The sequence below is a fragment of the Microcebus murinus genome, chromosome 22 (assembly GCF_040939455.1).
Source record: "Microcebus murinus isolate Inina chromosome 22, M.murinus_Inina_mat1.0, whole genome shotgun sequence".
NCBI classification, from domain to species: Eukaryota; Metazoa; Chordata; class Mammalia; order Primates; family Cheirogaleidae; genus Microcebus; species Microcebus murinus.
Window position 1 is genome coordinate 4,485,823 of NC_134125.1, and position 21,795 is coordinate 4,507,617.

General features: G+C 65.8%; 1 protein-coding gene across 19 annotated transcripts in view; it reads left to right on the forward strand.

The window, feature by feature from the left end:
• NCOR2 (nuclear receptor corepressor 2) overlaps positions 1-21,795 on the forward strand; it is a 170,758-nt gene that overhangs the window by 45,477 nt on the left and 103,486 nt on the right. For 18 of the 19 annotated variants that reach the window (XM_075996444.1, XM_075996449.1, XM_075996443.1 and 15 more), the window contains exons 2-6: positions 6,617-6,813; positions 9,630-9,757; positions 10,279-10,456; positions 16,440-16,619; positions 20,952-21,065. In XM_075996444.1, coding sequence (XP_075852559.1) covers positions 6,709-6,813; positions 9,630-9,757; positions 10,279-10,456; positions 16,440-16,619; positions 20,952-21,065 — 705 coding nt within the window. In that variant the 5' untranslated portion in view covers positions 6,617-6,708. The remainder of the gene's footprint in view (positions 1-6,616; positions 6,814-9,629; positions 9,758-10,278; positions 10,457-16,439; positions 16,620-20,951; positions 21,066-21,795) is intronic. The other variant, XM_075996448.1, reaches the window with a different exon arrangement.

Below are 21,795 nucleotides of genomic sequence, written 5' to 3' on the forward strand. Positions count from 1 at the left end.
TGGGAACATTAGTGGGGTGAAGGCTTGGTCCTCGGGTTTGGCTAAAAGAGTGAGACTAGGAAAACCTTGGAAAATGGAGTAGTTAATAGCCATCTGTCAATTGGTCCATCCATCCTTCCATCCATCTCTTCATCTGTCCATCCATCATCCATCCACCCATCCATCTATCCTTTCATTCGTCTATCCATCTATCCATCTGCCTTCCTATCCATCCATCCGTCCATTCATTGTTTCTTCCTTTCTTTTTTCATTCATTATCATCTTTCCTTCCCTTCTTTGTCATCTGTCCATTCATCTATCTATCCTTTCATGAATCTATCCATCCATCCATTCATCTCTCCATGCATTCATCTGTCCATCCGTCCATCTATGATACATTAATTCATTCATCTGTCCATCCATCCATCTTTTTTTCATTTCTTTCTTGCATTCATCCATCATCCATCATCCTATTCTGCTTCATTCATCCATTCATCTTTCCATGCATTCATCTCGCCACCTATCCATCCGTCTATCCATCTGTCCATCTATCCATCCATCCATGTATCTGCCATCCATCCATCCATCCATGTGTCCTCCATCCATGCATCCATCCATCCATCCACCTATCCATCCATCCATCCATCCATCCATCCATCCATCCATCCATCCGTCCGTCCATCCATGTATCCATCCATCCATCTATCTGTCCATCCGTCCATCCACCTGTCCATCCATGTATCTACCCATGTAGCCATCCATCCATCCATCCGTCCATCCATCTATCCATCTATCCATCCATCCATCCACCCACCCACCCACCCACCTATCCATCCATCCATCCATCCATCCATCCATCCATCCATCCATCCATCCACCCACCCACCTATCCACTCACCTGTCCATCCATCCATCCATCCATCCATCCATCCATCCATCCATCCATCCATCCATGTATCCATCCGTCTATCCATCCATACATACATTCATTCACCCACCTGTCCATCCATCCACCCATCCATCCACCCACCCACCTATCCATCCATCCATCCATCCATCCATCCATCCATCCACCCACCTATCCATCAACCCATCTATTCATCTTCCATCCATCCATCCATCCATCCACCCACCCACCTATCCATCCATCCATCCATATATCCATCCATCCATCCATCCATCCATCCATCCATCCATCCATCCACCCACCCACCCACCCACCCACCTATCCATCCATCCATCTATCTATCCACCTGTCCATTCATCTTCCATCCAGCCAACCCCTGTTGAGTATCTGGCTGGACGTGTTGACTCAGCCTATCTATCATTCAGCATTTTTTGTCTGACGTGGTCACCGCTGCCCGGTGCTCAGACACATAATAGATGCTCCAATAATTTCCGATCTGACAAGACTGGGGCAGAGACTGGGGTTTGGGTTGGGTGTGTCTTGCCCATTCTCCCCCGGGTCTGTGGTCATAGTGCCAACACCTCCAGCACCCTCCCACTCCTGTCTCACTCCCTGGAATGTCGGCTCCACCAGGGCGGGGACTTGGGGTCAGTTATTCGCTGGTGTGTCCCCAGCCGTCACACACGGGCGCTGGCAGAGCCGTGAGCCCCGGGCCCGAGAGGCTCACCCTTGCCACGTCCCAGGGGCTTTTCGCATCTCAAGACTCACTTCGAGGGCCTCGTTCCTGAACCTTTCCGGAGCCGTCCTGTGCCAGGCGTCCCTGCTGAAGGTGGCTGTGGACTACTTGGCCGGGTCCCCGATGTTTACAGCACGCCAGGAAGTAAACGCGGGACTCCCGAACCGCCAGATTCTCCGCCGCTGGTGTTGGGCTGCGCTGTGCCCACCACAGCCCAGGGCCACGTCTGCCCGGGGTGGGGTCCTCCCTGGCTGTGGCGCTTCTGTTGAGTGACTATTGGTTAGATGCCTACTGTGCGCCAGGCTCTGGGGATGGAGCAGTGAACCGAACAGAGACCCGCCCAGCACCTGCTGAAGTAGACGGTGTCGCCGGACGTGCGTCCCCCCAATGCACGTCCACCTGGGACCCGTCCCCCCACGCACGTCCACCCGGGACCCGTCCCCCCACGCACGTCCACCCGGGACCCGTCCCCCCACGCACGTCCACCCGGGACCCGTCCCCCCGGATGCACGTCCACGTCCACCCGGGACCCGTCCCCCCGATGCACGTCCACCCGGGACCCGTCCCCCCACGCACGTCCACCTGGGACCCGTCCCCCCGACGCACGTCCCTTGGCCTGCTTGTTCCTCCTCGCGGCCTGGCCTTGCTGAGTTGCCTTGCTGAGCACCTGCTGTTTACCAGGCCCGTGGAGCAGGAGCTGCTGTGTGCCCAGCCTGCAGCTGAGGAAACCGAGGCTCGGAGCGAGGTGTCGGGAGGGCGCGAGGCCTGGGAGTTTGCCCCTGCCTGGCTTTCACGCCGTCTGCCCGCTTCCCCCTCTTGTCACTGTGCCCCGCCGCCACCAACAATGGCATATTTTCTGTCTCCTGCTCCATGCTCGCCCCCCACGGTGGCTGCCTGTGAAACACTCTGACCTTTCATTCTCCCCCTCAACCGCCTTCCGTGGCTCCCCATTGCCCTTGGAACAAAAACCGTGCTCCTGCACCGATGCTCACTCGGTCAATCTCTCAGACACAGGGTGCCTGCGCTCGCCTCTGGGCGAGCCTGCCTCCCCGTCCTCCCAGCTCTCTCCTCCTCACCCCTGGAAGTCCTCCTTCGGTCCTCTCGCTCGCCCGCCCCAGGGCTGGGCGAGGCTGGGCGTGCAGAGCCCTTGTGCTCTTCCAGTGCTGCTGTCTGCCCTGCGGGGCCGGCCCCCCCCCCCCCCCCCCAGTCCCCAGCGCCCGCCCCAGGGCTGGGCGAGGCTGGGCGTGCAGAGCCCCTGTGCTCTTCCAGTGCCGCTGTCTGCCCTGCGGGGCCGGCCCCCCCCCTCCCCTCGAGTCCCCAGCGCCTGCCCCGGGGCTCAGTGAGCAGTGGGGACCCCGAGTGTCCGTCACTGAATGCATGCCGGCCACCCCCTCCCGGCCCCAACGCAGCCAGACCCGGCGGTGACGTCGTCGGCCGTTGTGTCCGAGTTCCTACATGTGACCCTCGAGAGCCTGCCCCGCCCCCGCCCCACCCCGCCCCACCCCCGCCGTGGAGGAAGCGCATCGATTTTCTCCTGGGCATTCACCTGCCAACCTTGCCGACAGAAAGCCACCGCTTAGAACCTTCTTTGGCGTTTGTATCTGCACCTGCCTGCTCTGTCTGGTTTCAAGACCTTCACAGGGCATGGTAAAGCCCACACCCACTGGCAGCCGCCGCCCTCCCCGCCCTGGGATCCCCCCCTTCTCTCCCCGCTCTCCGTCTCTCCGGAGTTCCCCGTCTGCACATTTTCCATGCGTGGGATCTCGCGACGTGTGGCCTTCCGGGCCTGGCTTCTTTCATTCAGTGCCACGTTTTCTAGTCCCTCCACGGCGGGGCCTGCCGGAGCTCTGCTCCTTTTCAGGGCTGCGTAATACTCCGCCGTGAGGACAAGCCTCGGTCCGGGCTGTGTCTGCCGTCAGCAGTGCGGCTGTGAGCGTGCGTGGCACGGTTCGTCTGCGTCCCCGCTTCCAGTGTTCTGGGGACGTGCCTGGCATTGCTGGGTCATACGGTCGTTCTGTGTTTAAGTTTTCGGGGAACTGCCAAACCTGCTTTTCTAAAATAAATTTTTTTTTTTTTCGAGTTGGCCACAGACGGGGCTCAGGTTGGGAGGAGTGGAGATCGGTTTGCTGAGCTCGTGGTGAGGGAGGGTGGCACCAGGTCACCGCTGGCTTTGGGCACGAGCTGCACGCGAGGACGTTGAGCCGGGCAGTTCCGGGCCCCATGTGCGGCCGGGGCACCTTGCGAGTCACAGGCGGCGGGAAGCCGGCCAGCCCCAGGGCGCTGTAGGAGCGGGTCTCCTTCCCCGGCCTCCGCGGCCTGTGTGCTCCGCAGGGAGCACGTGCCAGGGGGGTCCTGCCGTCCCGGGCGGCGTCTCCTTGGGCAAAGGAGGTCGGGAAGGCGGTGGGTGGATGAGACCTCAGCCACCTTACGCAGCTCAGAGTCAGACAGCAATTTGGGAGTTGCCCGTGGTGCCCTGGGAAAGGGCCAGCTTCCTGCAGAGGTGACAGCTCACGTGCTCAGGGAGACCGGGGAGCCGTGTAAAATCTGGAGAGTGGAGCGGGATTCGCGCTGCCGCATCCGGTGGCCAGGGTCTCCTGGGCTTTGAGCCAGGCTCCAGCGAGGGGAATTCTAGCACATGGCCAGACCTGGCGGCCACACCGCCCCTCTCCCATCCCTGGGTGCAGGACGGTGCCACGGTGCCTTTGGGGGGGCTGGGCGGGCCGGAGCAGCGTCCTCACTTGCGGCTGGACCGTCGACGGCCACGATGGAAGCGCTGTGTGCTGAGCGCTCACTGTGCGCTGGGCGCCTGTTGAACGCACGATCTGGTCGCTGGCCTTTCCTACGCCGTGGGCTGCACTCACGGGGAGGGCGTGGGTGGTGGCAGACGGACAGGTGTTTTCACGGACGTGGTCATGCGTTGCCTTTTCTGAGTCTTTCCATGTACTCCGTGTGGCCCTGGGTTTCTGTGTGCCGGTGCCCATGCGTGTTATCAGTTTCTCTCGCACGTGAAGTTATGCCTGACTGCGTTAGAGTGACTCGCTTGGATGGAAATCGTTAAGTAAGTGACAGACCGGGGCTACTCGGGCGTGACCTCAATAGCAGGGGTGGTGTGTGAATGTGCGTGTTTAGGGAATGCCGTGGGCATTTGTGTCATCTTCGTGTTGACTCTGAGTTCTGGGGACTACGGTCACCCCCATTCTGCAGATGATAAAACTGAGGTTCGGAGAAGGGAAATGACTTTCCCGACACCACACAGCTTAGCCGTGGTGGAGTGTGGACTTGTTCCCACGCTCGTAAGGATCCCACGGAACACCCTGTTTGGGTGGCCGGGAAGAGTCCACACGGGAACCTCCTGAGGGGGTGGGAGGTGCGTCCGTCTTGGCATCCGAATTCCGCAGCTTTTCATTGTCTGAAGGCTGGACACCCCCCAGCTGAGGGATCGCCGCCCCTGCGACGCCTTCTCTGTCCCCGTGTGAGTCGGAACTCTTGGTGGCAGGTGACAGAAACTCAGGTGGGCTGGCGAGGACGAGACGCACAGGGGGAGCCCTGGCTCCCCCAGGGGAAATGAGCCGCCTTCCATCTGCCTTCAGGCACAGTCGTCCAGGATGCGACTGCACTCGCTGTCCTCCCTTCAGCTCTGCCTTCCCGCCGGTGGGCATCTCTCTCTGGCAGGCTCCTGCCGCGTGGTGGCCCTGGGAGCTCCAGGTTTTCCTCGTTCCTGGTGTAGATTCCCCAGGAGGGAGCCCCATGTTCCTGGTCCTTCTAGCCAAAGTCTCAAGGCCAATTCTCACTGGCTCCGATTGGGTCACATGCTCATCCATGAACCAATCACTGACAGGGGTGGTGGTACAGGAATCTTACTGGCTAGGCCCCGGGTCACATGACCATTGCGGAGGTTCCTGAAAGGAAAGTCAAGTCCACGCTGGTTCCTCTGGCCCTCCCGACCTTGCTGGGCCCTCCCGACATGCCTGCACATGACACCAAGGATGGGCAGGTCTCCAGGGCGCCCACCTGCTTGGAGAAGGAAGTTACCAGTTCAGGGTGGGGGTGGGGGTCGTCAGGGTGAAGCCTCGGGGGCTGGGTTGCATCCTCCCTCCCCTTCCCCGACCGAGTGGGGGGCAGCCCTGGCCCTGTCGGATGGCGCCTCCGTGGACGGCCCTTGGCTCTGGGGTGTGTGGAGCGCGGGGGCTGGGGGTTTGCGGGTGGCGGGCCTGGTGGATGCAGCCTCTGGGGGGGGGGGCGGCGGTGGGGTGCGGGAGGCCTCCGTCTGGGGACTATGGCTGCTGTGGCCCCGGAGTGGGGCGGCAGCTGCGGAGAGGGGAAGGGTTGTGGGGGCTCCCACGGGCTTCTTGGCAGCATCGGACGAGGGGCTCCTTGCTCCTTAACCCAATGTCTGCCTTCCCTCTGGGCCTCAGTTTCCCCCTCTGTAGAGTGGCTGGGCGCAGGTGGGTCTCCTCCCGTGGAAGGGTGCGTCCGTCTGCCCCGCCCGGGGTGCAGGGCTGGGGCTCTCCTGCTGCCTGGGCCCTTCCCGGCGTGGCCCCGGGCTTCCCTGTCCTATCCCCTCCCAGCTCCTGTCCCACGGCACGGCGCCACCACGCCGGCTGCAGTCACAGGTCGCGCTGTGGCCCGCGGTCTGTCCGAGCTGACCCTGGCTGCTGCCGGGGCGCTGTGTGAGCCTCGCCCGCCGCCCGGCCTCGAGGGACCGGCTGCAGCCACAGGGCTGGGCTGCCGGAGGCCTTCGGAGAACGTGGTCCCAGTGACTCGGGCCACGGGCCGCAGAGCGAGGTGGGGTGGGGGAGCCGTCTGGCTTGGGGGGCCGTGCGGAGTGGGGCCTTGTGCCTGCCAGGTGGGGGCCTCGGTGGCGGTGCGTGGGGGAGGGTCGCGCAGACCCCGAAGCTCACTGGTCCTCGGGGGCCCGGGAGTGGCCGGGGGCCCCGTGCGAGTCAAGCGCAGCCCTGCTGATCTCCTGGTTTTCTCTCCTGGTTTGCTCACAGGTGCCTGCGGCGGGGCAGCCCGCGAGCAGATGACCGGGACTCGCTCCTGATCCTCGGTGGCCGTTAAGAGGGAGCCCCGGACCCCCACCGCCATGTCGGGATCCACGCAGCCCGTTGCTCAGACGTGGAGGACCACCGAGCCCCGCTACCCGCCACACGGCATTTCCTACCCGGTGCAGATCGCCCGGCCCCACACGGTAAGGGCATGTGTGTGTCTGGGGCCACCTTTGGGGCCCTTCTGCAGTCCCACGGGTCCCCACCCTGTTCCAGGCTGGCGTGGCGCCGGCTCCAGCCCCGGGCAGTGGGGTGCCCCCACGGGGCCCTGGCCCTGGGGCGGCTGGGGCGGGCTCTTTGTTTCCATTTGAAGGCCGGTAAGGTGGAGCTGGGGCTCGGCCTCGCTCTTAATCGGCAGTGGCGTTGACATGCAAACATGGAGCGCCTGCTGTATACACCTTCCTCGCAGCCCAGTCCCACCCCTGCATCCTCCCTGCTGTGGGACTGGGTTGGCCCCCTGGGGCCGTAGGTCTCGCCCTGCTCCCTCCACCCCCGTGGCCTGGAGTTCATGCCCTGTGGCCAGGTGCCCGCGATCCACGGCCAGCCCCTGAGACGCCTCTGAGTCCCTGACTGCGGGTGTGTGGGGTCCAGGGCGTGGCTCTGTTCACGGGTCCAGCATGGGTGGGCGGAGACCCAGCCTGGGGCGCAGGTGGCCACAGCGTGGCCACCACGTAGGCCCGGTCTCCTGAGCTGCACCCCTGCGGAGCCCACCTCCCGCCTCACCCCTTGCTGCGTGGCTTGGCCGGGAGGATGGGCCTCTGTTTTGCTCTGTTGGCACTTATTGGGCACCTACTGCATACCATGTCTCCAGGTGCTTGCCACGGGGCCCTCAGAGTCCCGGGCTTACCCCGTTCGCCCCCCTGGCTGCTCAGCGAGAAACCTTCCTTTGCTTGTCTCAGGCACCCCCAGATGTCTCCTTGCCCCCTTCTGCGGGGAGGATCTCCATCCATCCGGGGGTGCCGGAGAGGAGCACCCCACAAACCCCTCCTCCCAGCCCCTTCCTCAGACATCCCAGGGTCCGGAGCTAGCACTGGACGTGAGGAGGCCCCTCCTCCTCCTCCTCCTCTTCCTCTCCCCTCCCCCTCCCCATCCCTCCTCCCCTCCCCCTCCTCCTGTCTCCCTCCCCTCCCCTCCCCCCCACGTGTGAGCACCTGGCCTCTCCTGCCAGACACCGTGGGAGGCGAGGGGAGCCCAGCCCTCTCCGCCCCTGCAAGCCGCCCTCAGCCTTGGGGACGTCCCTCAGAGAGCTCAGGGACATTAATGGTGGGAGGTGTGGGGACCTCACTCCATCTGGGCCAGGCACCCAAGTCAAAGATGGGGGCGGGAGGAAACTGAGGCGCGGAGGGCTTGAGGACCAAGCCAGAGCATCAGCCCAGCCTGAGGCCCGGCAGCTGCTTGCCTCTGCACCGGGCCGCCCCGGCGTCCTTTCCTCGGCCTCCCCAGCTCCCGAGGCTGCGGGGCCCCTCGGATTCCAGGGCACGTCCTGCCTGGCCTCTGGGCTTGGGCTCTGTGTGCTTGTCGCGTAGGGGCCCAACAGTTGCGTTCCAGCCTCCTGCTGTCCCTCTAACGTGTTAGTGGGCGCTCCTGCTTAACAAAAAAAAAGCTGGGCAACAAAAGAACAACTAGACTTTGATAGAAAATTGGGGAAACGGAGAAAAGGTGCCAAGAAGAAACGAGTCTCCCGCAGCCCCACCGCTCCCAGCCCTCGCCCTGTCAGGCATCACTAACCGACTGCCACACACGGTCTGGCTGAGCGGCCCAGGCAGGCAGAACTAATCGATTGGGCCTGGCACGTGAGTGAAGCCTGGCTGGTTTTCTTGTTTGAGTGGCTTGTTACTGCCTTTTTTTTTTCCCCTTTTTTTTTAACATTTTAATGCTTTTCAAATCTGGGTGTCCTTGGCAGGCGGGGTACAGCTAATTTGTTAATGTTGACTTTTTCCCTTGACAACAGCGGATAACGTGTTAGCGGGAGAGTCCTCCTGACGTTGGCTAGACAGCGCGGCGGCCCGCGGCGGGACGGCGCTGGGCGGGGGCGGGGCGGCCGGCCCCCAAGGCAGTGGAGACAGGGTCCCTAGGTGGGAAGTGACCGAGAGGGCCCCCGAGGCTGGGGTCTCTCCCCAGGCCGCCGTGGAGGGCGGATTCCTGCTGCTGCCCAGGCCCAGCCGGGAGGGCGGCCCAGAGGCTCCCGGCCCACGTGGTCAGTCAAGGACGGCGTCTTTCAAAACAGGGCATTTTATTGAAGAAGGGGGTGTCACCTGAGACTCAGCCTCTTGCTTTGACGCATGCCCCACGCGTATGGCGCAGGGCCGGTGGCGGCTCCTGGGGGGGCAACTCGTTGTAAAGAGTCCAGACGGGCGGCGCTTGTGTCGCCCCCTCCCCGGCAAGTGACGCCTGCGGCCCCTCTCGCGTGGACACTTCGATCAGCCTCGATCACTTCCACTCCGAGGGGCGGCTAGGCTGGGCATTTGTCCAGTTTCACCTGCTAACACAGTCCTGTTTTTGCAAACAGCACACCCCCCGCCCGCCCTGTCCTCTGGGCGCACGTGTGCAGGTCCTGGCTTGCACTCCGAGGCTCCTGCCCGTGTCACCAGCGCGGTGGGAGGGTGGGGGGGGCAGCCTTCTCCCCTCCGCCCGCCCCTCCCTCCGCAGCAGGTGCATGCAGTGGGTGGGGCGGTTTGCAGGCAGATGGTCCGGGCTCTGTTGTCTCATCTGGAAAGTGGGTGTGGTCGCGGGTCCCGGGGCCCGTGTGTGTGCGTGCGTGTGTGTGCGTGGGAAGGACAGGGCCCGCCGAGTGCCCGCCTAGCAGCCTCTGCGACTCTTCCTCCTTGGCTCGGCCGGGAGTGGCCTCTGGCCAGACTACACCCGGAGGGTCCCTTGGGGGCGCGTGGCCCTGCCCCTCTGTGCGTGGCTGTCCGGCCGCCGCCCGCCTGTGCTCACCTGCTCCCCTGTCCCTCCACAGGACGTCGGGCTGCTCGAGTACCAGCACCACCCCCGCGACTACGCCGCCCACCTGTCGCCCGGCTCCATCATCCAGCCCCAGAGGCGGCGGCCGTCCCTGCTGTCCGAGTTCCAGCCGGGGAATGAACGGTGAGGGCGCGCGCCTCCCCGTCCAGGCCGCGCAGGGGCTGCCGGGGCTGGGGTCAACGAGGGGACTTTGCCCTTGACCCGGTGCGGCCGTGACTCGGGGCAAGGGTAGGGGCGAGTGGGGAAGGGCCACACGGCCCCGGACCGCCAGCATGGACCTTCCGTGGCCTCCGTGGTGTGTGGCTCGGGCAGGGGGGGTGACCGGCAGGCGGGGTGGGAGTCGGTGCGGCGGGTCTGGGGTGGGGGCTGGGGGTCCTGCGCGTCTAGCCGGCTCCAGGCGGGGACGATGCCGTCACTTCGGGTCCTCTGGCGTCCACGCACATAAACGTGGTCACTGTGAATGTGGCTTGAAGGAAGGCCATGCAGGCAGTGGCCTGGGATGGGGGGCGGCTGCCCGTGCCTTCCTCACAGCCTGTACAGCGCAGGGCGCATAGTAGGCCTTGGGGGTGCGCAGTAGGTCTTGGGCACGCAGTAGATCTCGGGGCCCCGCTCTCCCACGTGACGCCGTGCCTCACCTCCCGCAGGTCCCAGGAGCTGCACCTGCGAGCCGAGCCCCACGCGTACCTGCCCGAGCTGGGCAAGGCGGAGATGGAGTTCATTGAGAGCAAGCGGCCCCGGCTGGAGCTGCTGCCGGACCCCCTGCTGCGGCCGTCCCCGCTGCTGGCCGCGGGCCAGCCCGGCGGGTCCGAGGACCTCACCAAGGTAAGGCCGGGCGCCCAGCCGGGGCCACTCCGCGGGCTTTGTCCTGCTGCTCGCAGGCGGGTGGGTGGGCGGCGTGCAGGGAGGGGACAGGCTGGGAGGGGGGACCCGGCACGGGGCCTGTGGCGGGAGCAGGGCCAGGGACCAGGCGTCTCTCTGGAGGTGCCGAGGTGGGAAGAACCGAGCCAGGTGTTCCAGGTGGCAGGAATGGCAAGTGCCAAGGCCCTGAGGCGGGAGGTGGCATGTGGCCCTGGTGGTTGGGGTGGGGAGGGGAGAGGGGCAGATGCGGCCGGCAGAGCGCTGCCCTCGGGGTGCTGGGACCGCCTGGCTCAGCCCTGCTGCCCCCCCGCACTCTAGTCCAAGCCCTGGGTCCCGTGGGTGCGGCCATGTTGGCTGTGTGGGAGCTCCCAGCCGGGGAGGGGGTGCCCGGGTGCCGGTTTTTGGCTGGAGAGGACCCCCCACCCGCGTGTCCAGCCTCTGGGGCCGGCCCCACCCCCCGTGCCTGGAGGGCCCTTTGAGTTTACTCCTATTTTCTGGTTACTGTTGTGTTGTTGTTTGTGGCCATTCTCAGGTTTAACGACAAACAGATTTGGACAGTCCAGGTCGGCAGCGGGGGGAGGGGGATGGGGGTGCGGGGGGACACGTCCTTCCTCCCCGTGCGCCTGGGGTGGGGGCTCACAGCGGCCCCACGTCAAGGGTCTTCAGCCACCTGGCCGCCCCCGGGTCCTGGCAACCCCAAGGCTGCCCTGACCTCAACCAGCATTGGCGTGCCACCTGGCTGGCGAACCCCAAAGCACCTGAATTCTCCCCACAAGACAGCTGTGTACCCAGTTTCCTGGGTGGGAAGACTGAGCCCAGCCAGGACAGGAATCCACCTGCTCCCCAGGATTGGGACCCCTGGCTTGCAGGGGTGCAGACTGCATCCTGCTCGGGCAGGATGGGCCAGGTCTTCACCCAGTGGCTGCTGTGCTCTGCTGTCCGCAGGAGGCAGGCGGGGGGGGGGGGGGGGTCTGTTACTGGCACGTTCACCCTCCCCTGGGCGGACGGGGGCAGCAGGGGTTCCAACTCCTGACCTTGAGCGATCCTCCGGCCTCGGCCTCCCAGAGCGCTAGGATTACAGGCATGAGCCTCCGCGCCCGGCCCATCCCTCCTCTTTAGAGCAGGAGGTGGTGCTGAAACTGGTGGTGGGGGGAGAATGTGCAGAGATTAAGCGCCTATGGTTTGCTTCTGTTAGGTTTCCTATTCCGGTAAACCTCAGGATGGTCAAGGCTGGGAGCTTGTCTTGTCTCCGTTTTACGCAGAGCACGTTGACCGTGGGGCCGGTGGCGGAACTGCAGGCGGTGGCTTCGGTTCCCTGTGGTCACCCAGCTGCCTCAGAAACTGTATCTGCAGTCCCGGCTGGGGTGGGGACCGTGGCCAGGCCGGCCTGGTGCCAGGCCCGCTGGCCCGCGGTGGATGCGGCCTTCCCCCCGCGGTGTGGGGCGGTTCCCTCGGCTCCTGCAGGACTAGGGACACACACAGGTTCCTGCACGGCCACCCCCTGGGGAGGAGCCGGCCTGGGTCATCTTACTGCAGTGCCAGTGGGGGAGGGGCGGGCACTGGGAGCCGGCCAGGGGAGGGGAGGGAAGTGGCCCACTCGGGCCTCTGGGTCCTCCTCTCTGCCTGACGGCCCCGGGTGGGCCTGGGGGCTGTGACTTCGGGCTGAGGCGGGTCCCTTCCCGGGAGGCTAGCGTGGAGGAGGCATTCACACGGCGGCAGTAAAGGTGACAGCAGCGAGCGCCAAGTGGCGCTCACGTGAGCCAGGTGCTGGGCCGGCGAGCGACACCCACTCTGGATCTGTGGCCCTGCCCGGAGCTCCGCGCCTCCCAGGGCTGGCCCCAGACGCTCAGGCCAGCTCTGCCCAGAGGGCGGGGGCCGGGGTGCCCTGCAGCCCCGCGGCGGCGTCTGCGGCAGGGCTGGGCCCGCGCCCCTGGCTCTTCAGCAGGTCTCTGTCCTCACGGTGCTCCCTGACGCCCTCTGCCTGGCCCGCCTCCCTGTCCTTCTGGGGCTCCCTCTCTGCCTGCCTGCACACCCTCGCGCTCTCTGCGTCCGTCTCTGTGTCTCTCGGTCTCTGCCATCTCTCAGTCTCTGTCTCTGTGTGTCTGTCTCTGTCATCTCTGTCTCTGTGTCTGTCTCTGTCTCTGTGCATCTCTCTGTCTTTGTCATCTGTCTGTCTCTGCATGTCCCTCTTGGTCTCTATGTCTATCTCTCTGTCATCTCTCTGTCTCTGTGTCTGTCTCTTTATGTCTCTCTGTCTCTGTCATCTCTCTGTGTCTGTCTCTGTCTCTATGTCTCTCTGTCTCTGTCTCTGTCATCTTTCTGTCTGTCTCTGTGTGTTCCTTTTGGTCTCTGTGTATGTCTGTCTGTCATCTCTCTGTCTCTGTCATCTCTCGTCTCTGTGTTCCTTTTGACCTGTGTGTATGTCTCTCTGTCTGTCATCTCTCGGTCTCTGTGTCTGTCTGTCTCTGTCATCTCTCGTCTCTGTCTCTGGGTGTCCCTCTTGGTCTCTGTGTCTGTCTCTCTGTCTCTGTCATCTCTCGTCTCCGTCTCTGCGTGTCCCTCCCTCCCGGGCCGTGGGGGTGGGGCCGGGCTGCGGGGACTGCTGTGATGCTTCAGGCTGTGATGGGTGTGGGAAGTCTGAGCAAGGAAACTGTCAGGAGCGTGCAGGTCGCCTGGGACTCAGCTGCGTGCGTGAGACAGGAATTCGGCGGGTTTTGTGTATTCCCTCCACCCCGCTGTGTTCCTTTTTCATATAAAAATGCGCTGCTTTTATAATTCTTTCCTGCCTTTAAGCTTCTGGAGCCCTGTGGCATCAGAAACTCCTTTAGGAGTTGCCCAGACTTTTGTTTTGCGAGACTTGAGGATTGTCACACGCAGCACCTGCAAGTCCCTTGGGGCTCCTGGAGCTCTGTTGGCTGAAAGGGACAGACACCACCCTGTTAAACTCAAGCATGGATCCTGGCTCGTGTCACTAAAGTCCAGGGTTGGTTGGCTTCAGGTACAGCTTGATCCAGGTGACATAATGTCACCAGAACCCCGTCTCTTTGCATCTCTTGGCTCTGCCAGCTTTCACGTGGTCTTGGTATGTTAATAGAAGGTGACCGGTGACCACAGGCCTTCCTCCTTCCAGGTTCAAGGAAAAAGAGAGAGCTCTCCTCCTTTCTCCCCGCATTTCCAGCTGCAAACTGCTTTTCTCCTTACCCTCGAGTGGGCTGTGCCCATCCTGGAACCTGTCGCTGTGGCCAGAATAGGGGTAGACTGTCAGGGTGTGACGCGGGGCCTTGCCCCTTCTCGGAGCTCGGACGGGGGAGGCCAGGGGGTCCGGGGGCCTTAGCTGCCTCTCTGTGTTTAATTTGGCGTTGTGAACTTGTCAGCGTTGGCTTGAAGTTGGACGCTGAGGCCATCCGATGGGACAGTGGCCCCGGCTGCTGCCTGGCTGCCTGTGGGGGTCGGGTGTGCTGGCTTATGCTTTCCTGCCCTGGCCTTGGGGTGGAAACCTGCTTTTCCTTCATGTCGCTTTTGAGATTGATTCCGGTTTGGATGAAGAGTTCGCTGTCACCGCTTCGGGGTGGCCTGGCCCCAGAGCCCTCCGCCCACATCCCTGTTCCTGCTCTGTGATCTCCCGTTTTTTGAGGCAGGTTCTCACTCTGCTGCCCGGGCTGGAGTGCAGTGGTGTCATGACAGCTCACTGCAGTCTCTAACTCCTGGGCTCAAGCGATCCTCCTGCCTCAGCCTCCCAGAGTGCTAGGATGATGGGCGTGAGCCACAGCGCCCGGTCTTGCTGCTAACTTTTGTCTCAAGAACACTGAGAAATGATTGAGGCTGCAGGGGGAGACCAGACAAGTCTGGGGACACCGGGTTGGGGGAGGGGAGGCGGACCTCGGCTGGTGGCGCTGGGAGGTGAGTCTGATGTCATCTGGCACAGAAGTGGCATCAGGCACTGTGCGCAGAGGGGGTGACTTGCCCCGAGGCCAGGGGGTGCATGAGCTGCTTGTGTTTGCCCGTGTGGGGTCGGGCCCACGGCCTGCCCTCCTGCCGGGGAGCAGTGGGGCCCTGCCCCCGCTGACGCTCATGCGCACGCCGGAGTGTTTTTCGAGGGGACTTTCCTTAATGCAGATCTGCCTCTAATTTCGGGGCGTCTTGGACCCTGTTTAGCTCTCTGCTTGGCCGCTCGGTGCCGTGGAGTGAACAGGTGTGTGGCTGGGACCCTGTTTTTGCTGGGGACGCCCCTGCCACTCCCCCCTCCAAGCCAAGGGGCCGTCACTCTGTGGCTGGGTGGCCTTGGGCCTCAGTTTCCTCCTCTGGGACATGGAGAAAACAATATTCCCCCTTCCCGTGGTGGCTGTGACGGTGACATGAACAGAGGCTTGCCAATTGCTCAGAGCAGGGCAGACTTCAGATCTGGCCCCCAGCCTGCTTCTGTGAATAAAGTTTTATTGGCACCAGCCACGCTTGTGTGTGACGCGCTCTCCGCCCTGAGCGGGGTGGCAGGATGGCCCTCCTGGTCCTCAAAGCCCGGGCATCCTTTCACCACCTGGGCCTTCACAGAAATGTGTGCCGGCCTCTGGCTCAGAGCCCTGCAGGCCCAGGGTCTCAGTTTCCCCGTCTGTCCAGCGGGGATGGAGCCGTGACCCGCTTAGAGGGCCATGCTGGGGCCCGGGGCACACCGAGCCATAGGAGTCCCCAGTTTGATCCAGGGCGTCCCTGAGGAGGACCAGAGCCCTTTTCTGTGTGTGTGTGTGTCAGGGGGGCGAGTCCCCACGTCCCAGATGGTGACAGGCCGGAGGCAAGCCTGGCGGGATCCCAAGGCCTGGGGGCCTTGCTGGGGTCGCGGGCGGGAGGACCCCGGGGGCGGGGGAGGGGGGTGAACAGAAGATGACGCGGCCTTTGCCAGTCCCGAGGTCGGGAGGGGCGCTTGGTGGCCTGGGGCTGCAGTTGTCCGGGGAAGAATGTGTCCTGTGTCCTCCGGGTGCAGCTGCCGTGGGGGCAGGGGGGGCCTGGCGCTGCTCCGGCCGGGTCTGCCAGCAGCTGCCGGCTTGGCCCGGAGGGTGGCAGGGGCGGGGGTGGCTTCCGCCCGCGCTGCCAGGCCGGGCGGGTTTGGGGTGGGGCCATGCCAGGCGGCACTCAGTGAGCGCTTGCAGTGCGCCAGGCTCTGCGGGGCTCCCTGCACACACCGGCTCCTTCAGGCGTCCAGCACCTGGGAGGTGTGAACTGCTAGTCTTTGCGTTGTGCAGATGGGGAAACTGAGGCAGGGAGCTCACGGTGCTGGGGTGGCAGAGGGGCTGGCGTTTGAGCCCAGGGTGGCACAGCGAGGACTGGGTTGGTTTTGGCCTGGGTATCCCCGGAGGGCCGCGGCAGCCTGGGTGCTGGGCAGGGTCCCTTTGCGTGTTCCAAAACAGCTTACCACACGGAGAGTCTCCCTCAGGGAAGGAAAGTCAGAAAAATACTGGCGAATAAAGAGAAGACAGCAAACACACCCCTTCCTTCCCGGCTGCCCGATAACCCCTTTCAACTTCTCAGCGCCGGAGAACCCCATTCTGGTGGTTTCTCTGTGCACATGTGCGTGTATGCGTGCGTGCACACGCGTGTTTCCCACGACGCGCGCTGGCTGCAAGGCTCCGGGTCTTGCTCGCTGGCCCTGAGCTCCACGACGCCTTGGCGGCACCCAGGCTCGCCCCGGGCTGGCGGGGGACGCAATGGGGTGCGTGGAGGCAGAGACGCGCGTTCACCCAGGAGGCGCGTTGGGACCGCATGGAAGGACGGGGGCCTCTGAGCTGTCGGGTGGACGGTGGGCCGGGCGCACCTGGCAAGGGACCCTCGAGGGCAAAGGCGGGGCGGGTGCGGCCGGCGTGTGGCGTGCTGGGCTGAAGCCGGGGCTGGAAACGGGGTGTGTGGGGGGTCACCGGCGGGGCGCCCCCGGCCCTGACCCGCCCTTGTCCCCGCGCAGGACCGCGGCCTGGCGGGCAAGCTGGAGCCCGTGTCGCCCCCCAGCCCCCCGCACGCGGACGCCGAGCTGGAGCTGGTGCCGCCGCGGCTGTCCAAGGAGGAGCTGATCCAGAACATGGACCGCGTGGACCGCGAGATCACCATGGTGGAGCAGCAGATCTCCAAGCTCAAGAAGAAGCAGGTGGGCGGGCCGGGGCGGGGCGCCATGGCGTCGGGAAGATGGCGCCGGCGCCGCAGCCAGGCGCTCCCCGATTCCCCGGCGGGCCCGGCTCGGCGGGCCCGGCTCGTCTGTACGCCCTTTACGTCAGTCGCTCGAGAGTGTCGCACGTGCAGCGCCATCCGCCGGAGCTTTCCGCGGGGCGGCGGTGACCGTGTCCTCCGCCACCGCGTGTGCCTTGGAGTGTCTGCAGCGTGCGTGCTGTGACCGAGGACCGGAAGTTCCAGTTCGTTCTAGCTGATCGAGTTTGCACGCGGTGGCCGAGGGTCTGCAGCCGGCGGCCCGCGGGGTCGGGGGCGTTTCCAGGGCGGGGGACCGCTCCGTTAGGGCCTCCGCCCCGGCTTCGGGCGGGGCCGCCCCTGCAGGTCACGTGCACACGTTCGCGGCTGCGGCCGGAAGCCAGGTGCTCAGAGCAGCCCTCCATAGTCAGGTTTTTATTTTTTTTGTTTTTTTACCCTAAATTCCACTTTTTGCGGGTTTTTTTAGAAGTAAAATTCCCAAGCATGATCGTTTTAAGGTGTGCGATCCGGCGGCCCTGAGCACACGCACGGTTCCGTGTGGCCGTCACCTTTCCCTAGTTCCCGGGTGTCATGGCGACCCCAAGAGGAAGCCCCTCCCCCCACCGGGCTGCCCTCTGCCTCTGCGGTCGGCCTTTTCCGGCGTTTTCCACAGATGGCATGGCACGGTCTTTGTCCTTCCGCGCCTGCCTCCCGCGCGCGGCGCCGTGTTTCCCGGTCCGCCGGGTCGCAGGCGTCTCGGTCCTTGGGCCGAGGGCCGTTTGGCCACGTGTTGATGGACGCCGGGCGGCCCCGCCCTTCGGTCCGGCGACCCCGGCAGCGCCGGGCGGACGCCGGCTCCAGGTCTAACTTACTGAGGGGCGTCCGGGCCGTTTCCCGCCGCGGCCGCGCCGCTCGGCATTCCTGCCGGCAGGTCAGAGGGCGCCAGTCTCTCCACGTCCTCGAAGACGCGTTTCCTTCAACTTTTTTTTCAAAAAAAATGTTTCTGACGCGCGCTGCCCTGGTGGGTGTGCAGTGGAAGCTCGCGGCGGTCTTGGTTTGCGTCAGAGATGAGACCGCACGCCGGCCAGGCCCTGCTGCACAGCGCGGTCCCCTGCCGCCTTCCACCCCCGCGCCGCCTTGCGGGCAGGCCCTGCACCCGGGTCTCACCAAGGACGACTGAGGGGCGGGCGGGCATGGGGGGACGGAAGCAGGCCCTGCACCCGGGTCTCACCAAGGACGACTGAGGGGCGGGGGCAGGCCCTGCACCCGGGTCTCACCAAGGACGACTGAGGGGCGGGCGGGCATGGGGGGACGGAAGCAGGCCCTGCACCCGGGTCTCACCAAGGACGACTGAGGGGCGGGGGCAGGCCCTGCACCCGGGTCTTACCAAGGACGACTGAGGGGCGGGCATGGGGGGACGGGAGCAGGCCCTGCACCCCGGGTTACACCAAGGACGACTGAGGGGCGGGCGGGCATGGGGGGACGGGAGCAGGCCCTGCACCCGGGTCTCACCAAGGACGACTGAGGGGCGGGGGCAGGCCCTGCACCCGGGTCTCACCAAGGACGACTGAGGGGCGCGGTGGGGGGACGGGAGCAGGCCCTGCACCCGGGTCTCACCAAGGACGACTGAGGGGCGCGGTGGGGGGACGGGAGCAGGCCCTGCACCCGGGTCTCACCAAGGACGACTGAGGGGCGGGGGCAGGCCCTGCACCCGGGTCTCACCAAGGACGACTGAGGGGCGGGGGCAGGCCCTGCACCCCGGGTCTCACCAAGGACGACTGAGGGGCGCGGTGGGGGGACGGGAGCAGGCCCTGCACCCGGGTCTCACCAAGGACGACTGAGGGGCGGGCGGGCATGGGGGGACGGGAGCAGGCCCTGCACCCGGGTCTCACCAAGGACGACTGAGGGGCGCGGTGGGGGGACGGGAGCAGGCCCTGCACCCGGGTCTCACCAAGGACGACTGAGGGGCGGGGGCAGGCCCTGCACCCGGGTCTCACCAAGGACGACTGAGGGGCGGGGGCAGGCCCTGCACCCCGGGTCTCACCAAGGACGACTGAGGGGCGCGGTGGGGGGACGGGAGCAGGCCCTGCACCCGGGTCTCACCAAGGACGACTGAGGGGCGGGCGGGCATGGGGGGACGGGAGCAGGCCCTGCACCCGGGTCTCACCAAGGACGACTGAGGGGCGCGGTGGGGGGACGGGAGCAGGCCCTGCACCCGGGTCTCACCAAGGACGACTGAGGGGCGGGCGGGCATGGGGGGACGGGAGCAGGCCCTGCACCCGGGTCTCACCAAGGACGACTGAGGGGCGCGGTGGGGGGACGGGAGCAGGCCCTGCACCCGGGTCTCACCAAGGACGACTGAGGGGCGGGCGGGCATGGGGGGACGGGAGCAGGCCCTGCACCCGGGTCTCACCAAGGACGACTGAGGGGCGCGGTGGGGGGACGGGAGCAGGCCCTGCACCCCGGGTCTCACCAAGGACGACTGAGGGGCGGGGGCAGGCCCTGCACCCGGGTTACACCAAGGAGGGTTACACCAAGGACGACTGAGGGGCGCGGTGGGGGGACGGGAGCAGGCCCTGCACCCTGGGTTACACCAAGGACGACTGAGGGGCGGGCGGGCATGGGAAGATGGGAGCAGGCCCTGCACCCGGGTCTCACCAAGGACGACTGAGGGGCGGGGGCAGGCCCTGCACCCCGGGTCTCACCAAGGACGACTGAGGGGCGCGGTGGGGGGACGGGGGCAGGCCCTGCACCCTGGGTTTCACCAAGGACGACGCTGAGGGGCGGGCGGGCATGGGAAGACGGGAGCAGGCCCTGCACCCGGGTCTCACCAAGGACGACTGAGGGGCGCGGTGGGGGGACGGGAGCAGGCCCTGCACCCTGGGTTACACCAAGGACGACTGAGGGGCGGGCGGGCATGGGAAGACGGGAGCAGGCCCTGCACCCGGGTCTTACCAAGGACGACTGAGGGGCGGGCGGGCATGGGGGGACGGAAGCAGGCCCTGCACCCGGGTCTCACCAAGGACGACTGAGGGGCGGGCGGGCATGGGGGGATGGGGGCAGGCCCTGCACCCGGGTCTCACCAAGGACGACTGAGGGGCGGGCGGGCATGGGGGGACGGAAGCAGGCCCTGCACCCAGGTTTCACCAAGGACGACGCTGAGGGTCGGAGCAGGGGCGGGGGGACAGGCCCAGGCCCGGCGGAGTCGGGTTGCCGCCCTGGCCGGGTCTCTGCGTCTGGGGCAGCGTGTCTCTCCCGTCTCCGGGAAGGCCGCCCGCTGGACCGCGCCGGCCCCGCCCCGCCCTGGCCCAGCACTTCCGGTTCTTGCTTCCCTGTGACTCGCGCTGTCGGGGCGGTTCAATGCCCTTCTTGAAGCTGCCACCAGGGGGCACTGTGGGCCGAGGCAGCTCTGCTCAGCCGGCCGTCCCTGGGGTCTGGATTTTTCTGGCTCTTTCTAGGCTGACTTCTTGGCTGCCCTTTAGGGTGCGGGGGTCGGCCGCGAGGTCAGGCGCGGCCGTGTGGACGTGGTGAGGAGAGCGTGGCCTGCTCTCGTGTCACTCGCCACGCCGCGCTGCACTGTGGGGCATCGGCCTCCTGTGTGGCCTTGTGCGTCTTAAGCTCTCTGGATCCCCGCTCCCCTGCGCTCCCCTGCGCTCCCCTGCTTGGTGCAGAGCAGAAGGCGCGGCGGGATCCCCTTTACGGGGCGTCTGGAGGAGGGGCGGGGCGTCTGGAGGAGGGGCGGGGCGTCTGGAGGAGGGGCGGGGCGTCTGGAGGAGGGGCGCGGCGCGCGGCCGCGGGACAGGCGAGGCTGGCGCCTTGGCAGTGGTGGCTCTTCTCGTTGCGTGTGCGCTGTGCGCTCTGCACCGCCTCTCTGTCGTGGCGTTCGTGATGCCCGTTTTCCAGATGAGGGAAGTGAGGCTCAGAGAAGTTCAGTAACTTCTCAGGGCGCACAGCAAGTAAGCAGGAGAAGTCGTGTTCCACAGCGCGGTCGAGGGGGCACAGGGATTGGCCCCATTTTACAGACGAGGAAACTGAGGCCCAGCGGGCTCGAGCTGCTCACTGACACTCCCCCTCCCCCCAGCGGGGATGCCACCCCTCCCCCGGGGCAGGATTCGAACCCGGCTCCAGAGCTCGTGGGCTGCCGCCCCTCAGGGCTCGGCGTCCCCGGGGGTGACTCAGAGGAAATGGTTAGCGGCCTGACTTCCTGTGCGCGGCCGGCAGCCCGGGCCGCGGGGGGCCGCCCTGCCGCGGGCCGCGTCCCCTTCCGCCCGCGCTCACCGCTCTGCCCTTCCCGCAGCAACAGCTGGAGGAGGAGGCCGCCAAGCCGCCCGAGCCCGAGAAGCCGGTGTCGCCGCCGCCCATCGAGTCCAAGCACCGCAGCCTGGTGCAGATCATCTACGACGAGAACCGGGTACGTCCCGCCCCGCCCACGCGCCCCGCCGGCCGGCCACTCCCACGCCACGGTCCCCTCCCCCGCGCCACCGTCCCCTCCCCCGCGCCACGGTCCCCTCCCCCGCGCCACTGTCCCCTCCCCTGCGCCACGGTCCCCTCCCCCTGCGCCACCGTCCCCTCCCCCGTGCCACGGTCCCCTCCCCTGAGCCACGGTCCCCTCCCCCTGCGCCACCGTCTCCTCCCCCGCGCCACGGTCCCCTCCCCCGCACCACGGTCCCCTCCCCCCGCCACCGTCCCCTCCCCCGCGCTGGATGCCGGATGCAACTTAGGGGGCACCGCGAGGCTCCCTCCCCCAGGCCTCCATGTCCCCGCCTCAGTTTCCCCCCAGCAGGGACCCAAGTGTGGGCGGGTGGGGGAGGGTAGCCCTGGGAACCCCGCCTGGGTGCTCGGCCGGTCGCCGTGGCCCGCCTGGGGGCCGTGGCGGGAAGACGCAGGCGTGGCCTCTAGCGCGGCAGCGGCCAGCCGACGGGGAGGGACAGCCGCTCCTTGAGCCGCCGGGGAGGAGCCCCTGCGCCGAAGACGCAGTGTGCGCGGGCAGCAGCTGGCCCTGCGCGGCGGGCCTGGGCGGGCGGGGCAGCGGCTGTTTCTATTTTACGTGTGGGGAAACGGAGGCCCAGAGAGGTTGTCACTGTCCCGAGTCACATAGCTAGGAGGTGGCCGACGTGGGATTGGAACCGGCGGGCTGTCAG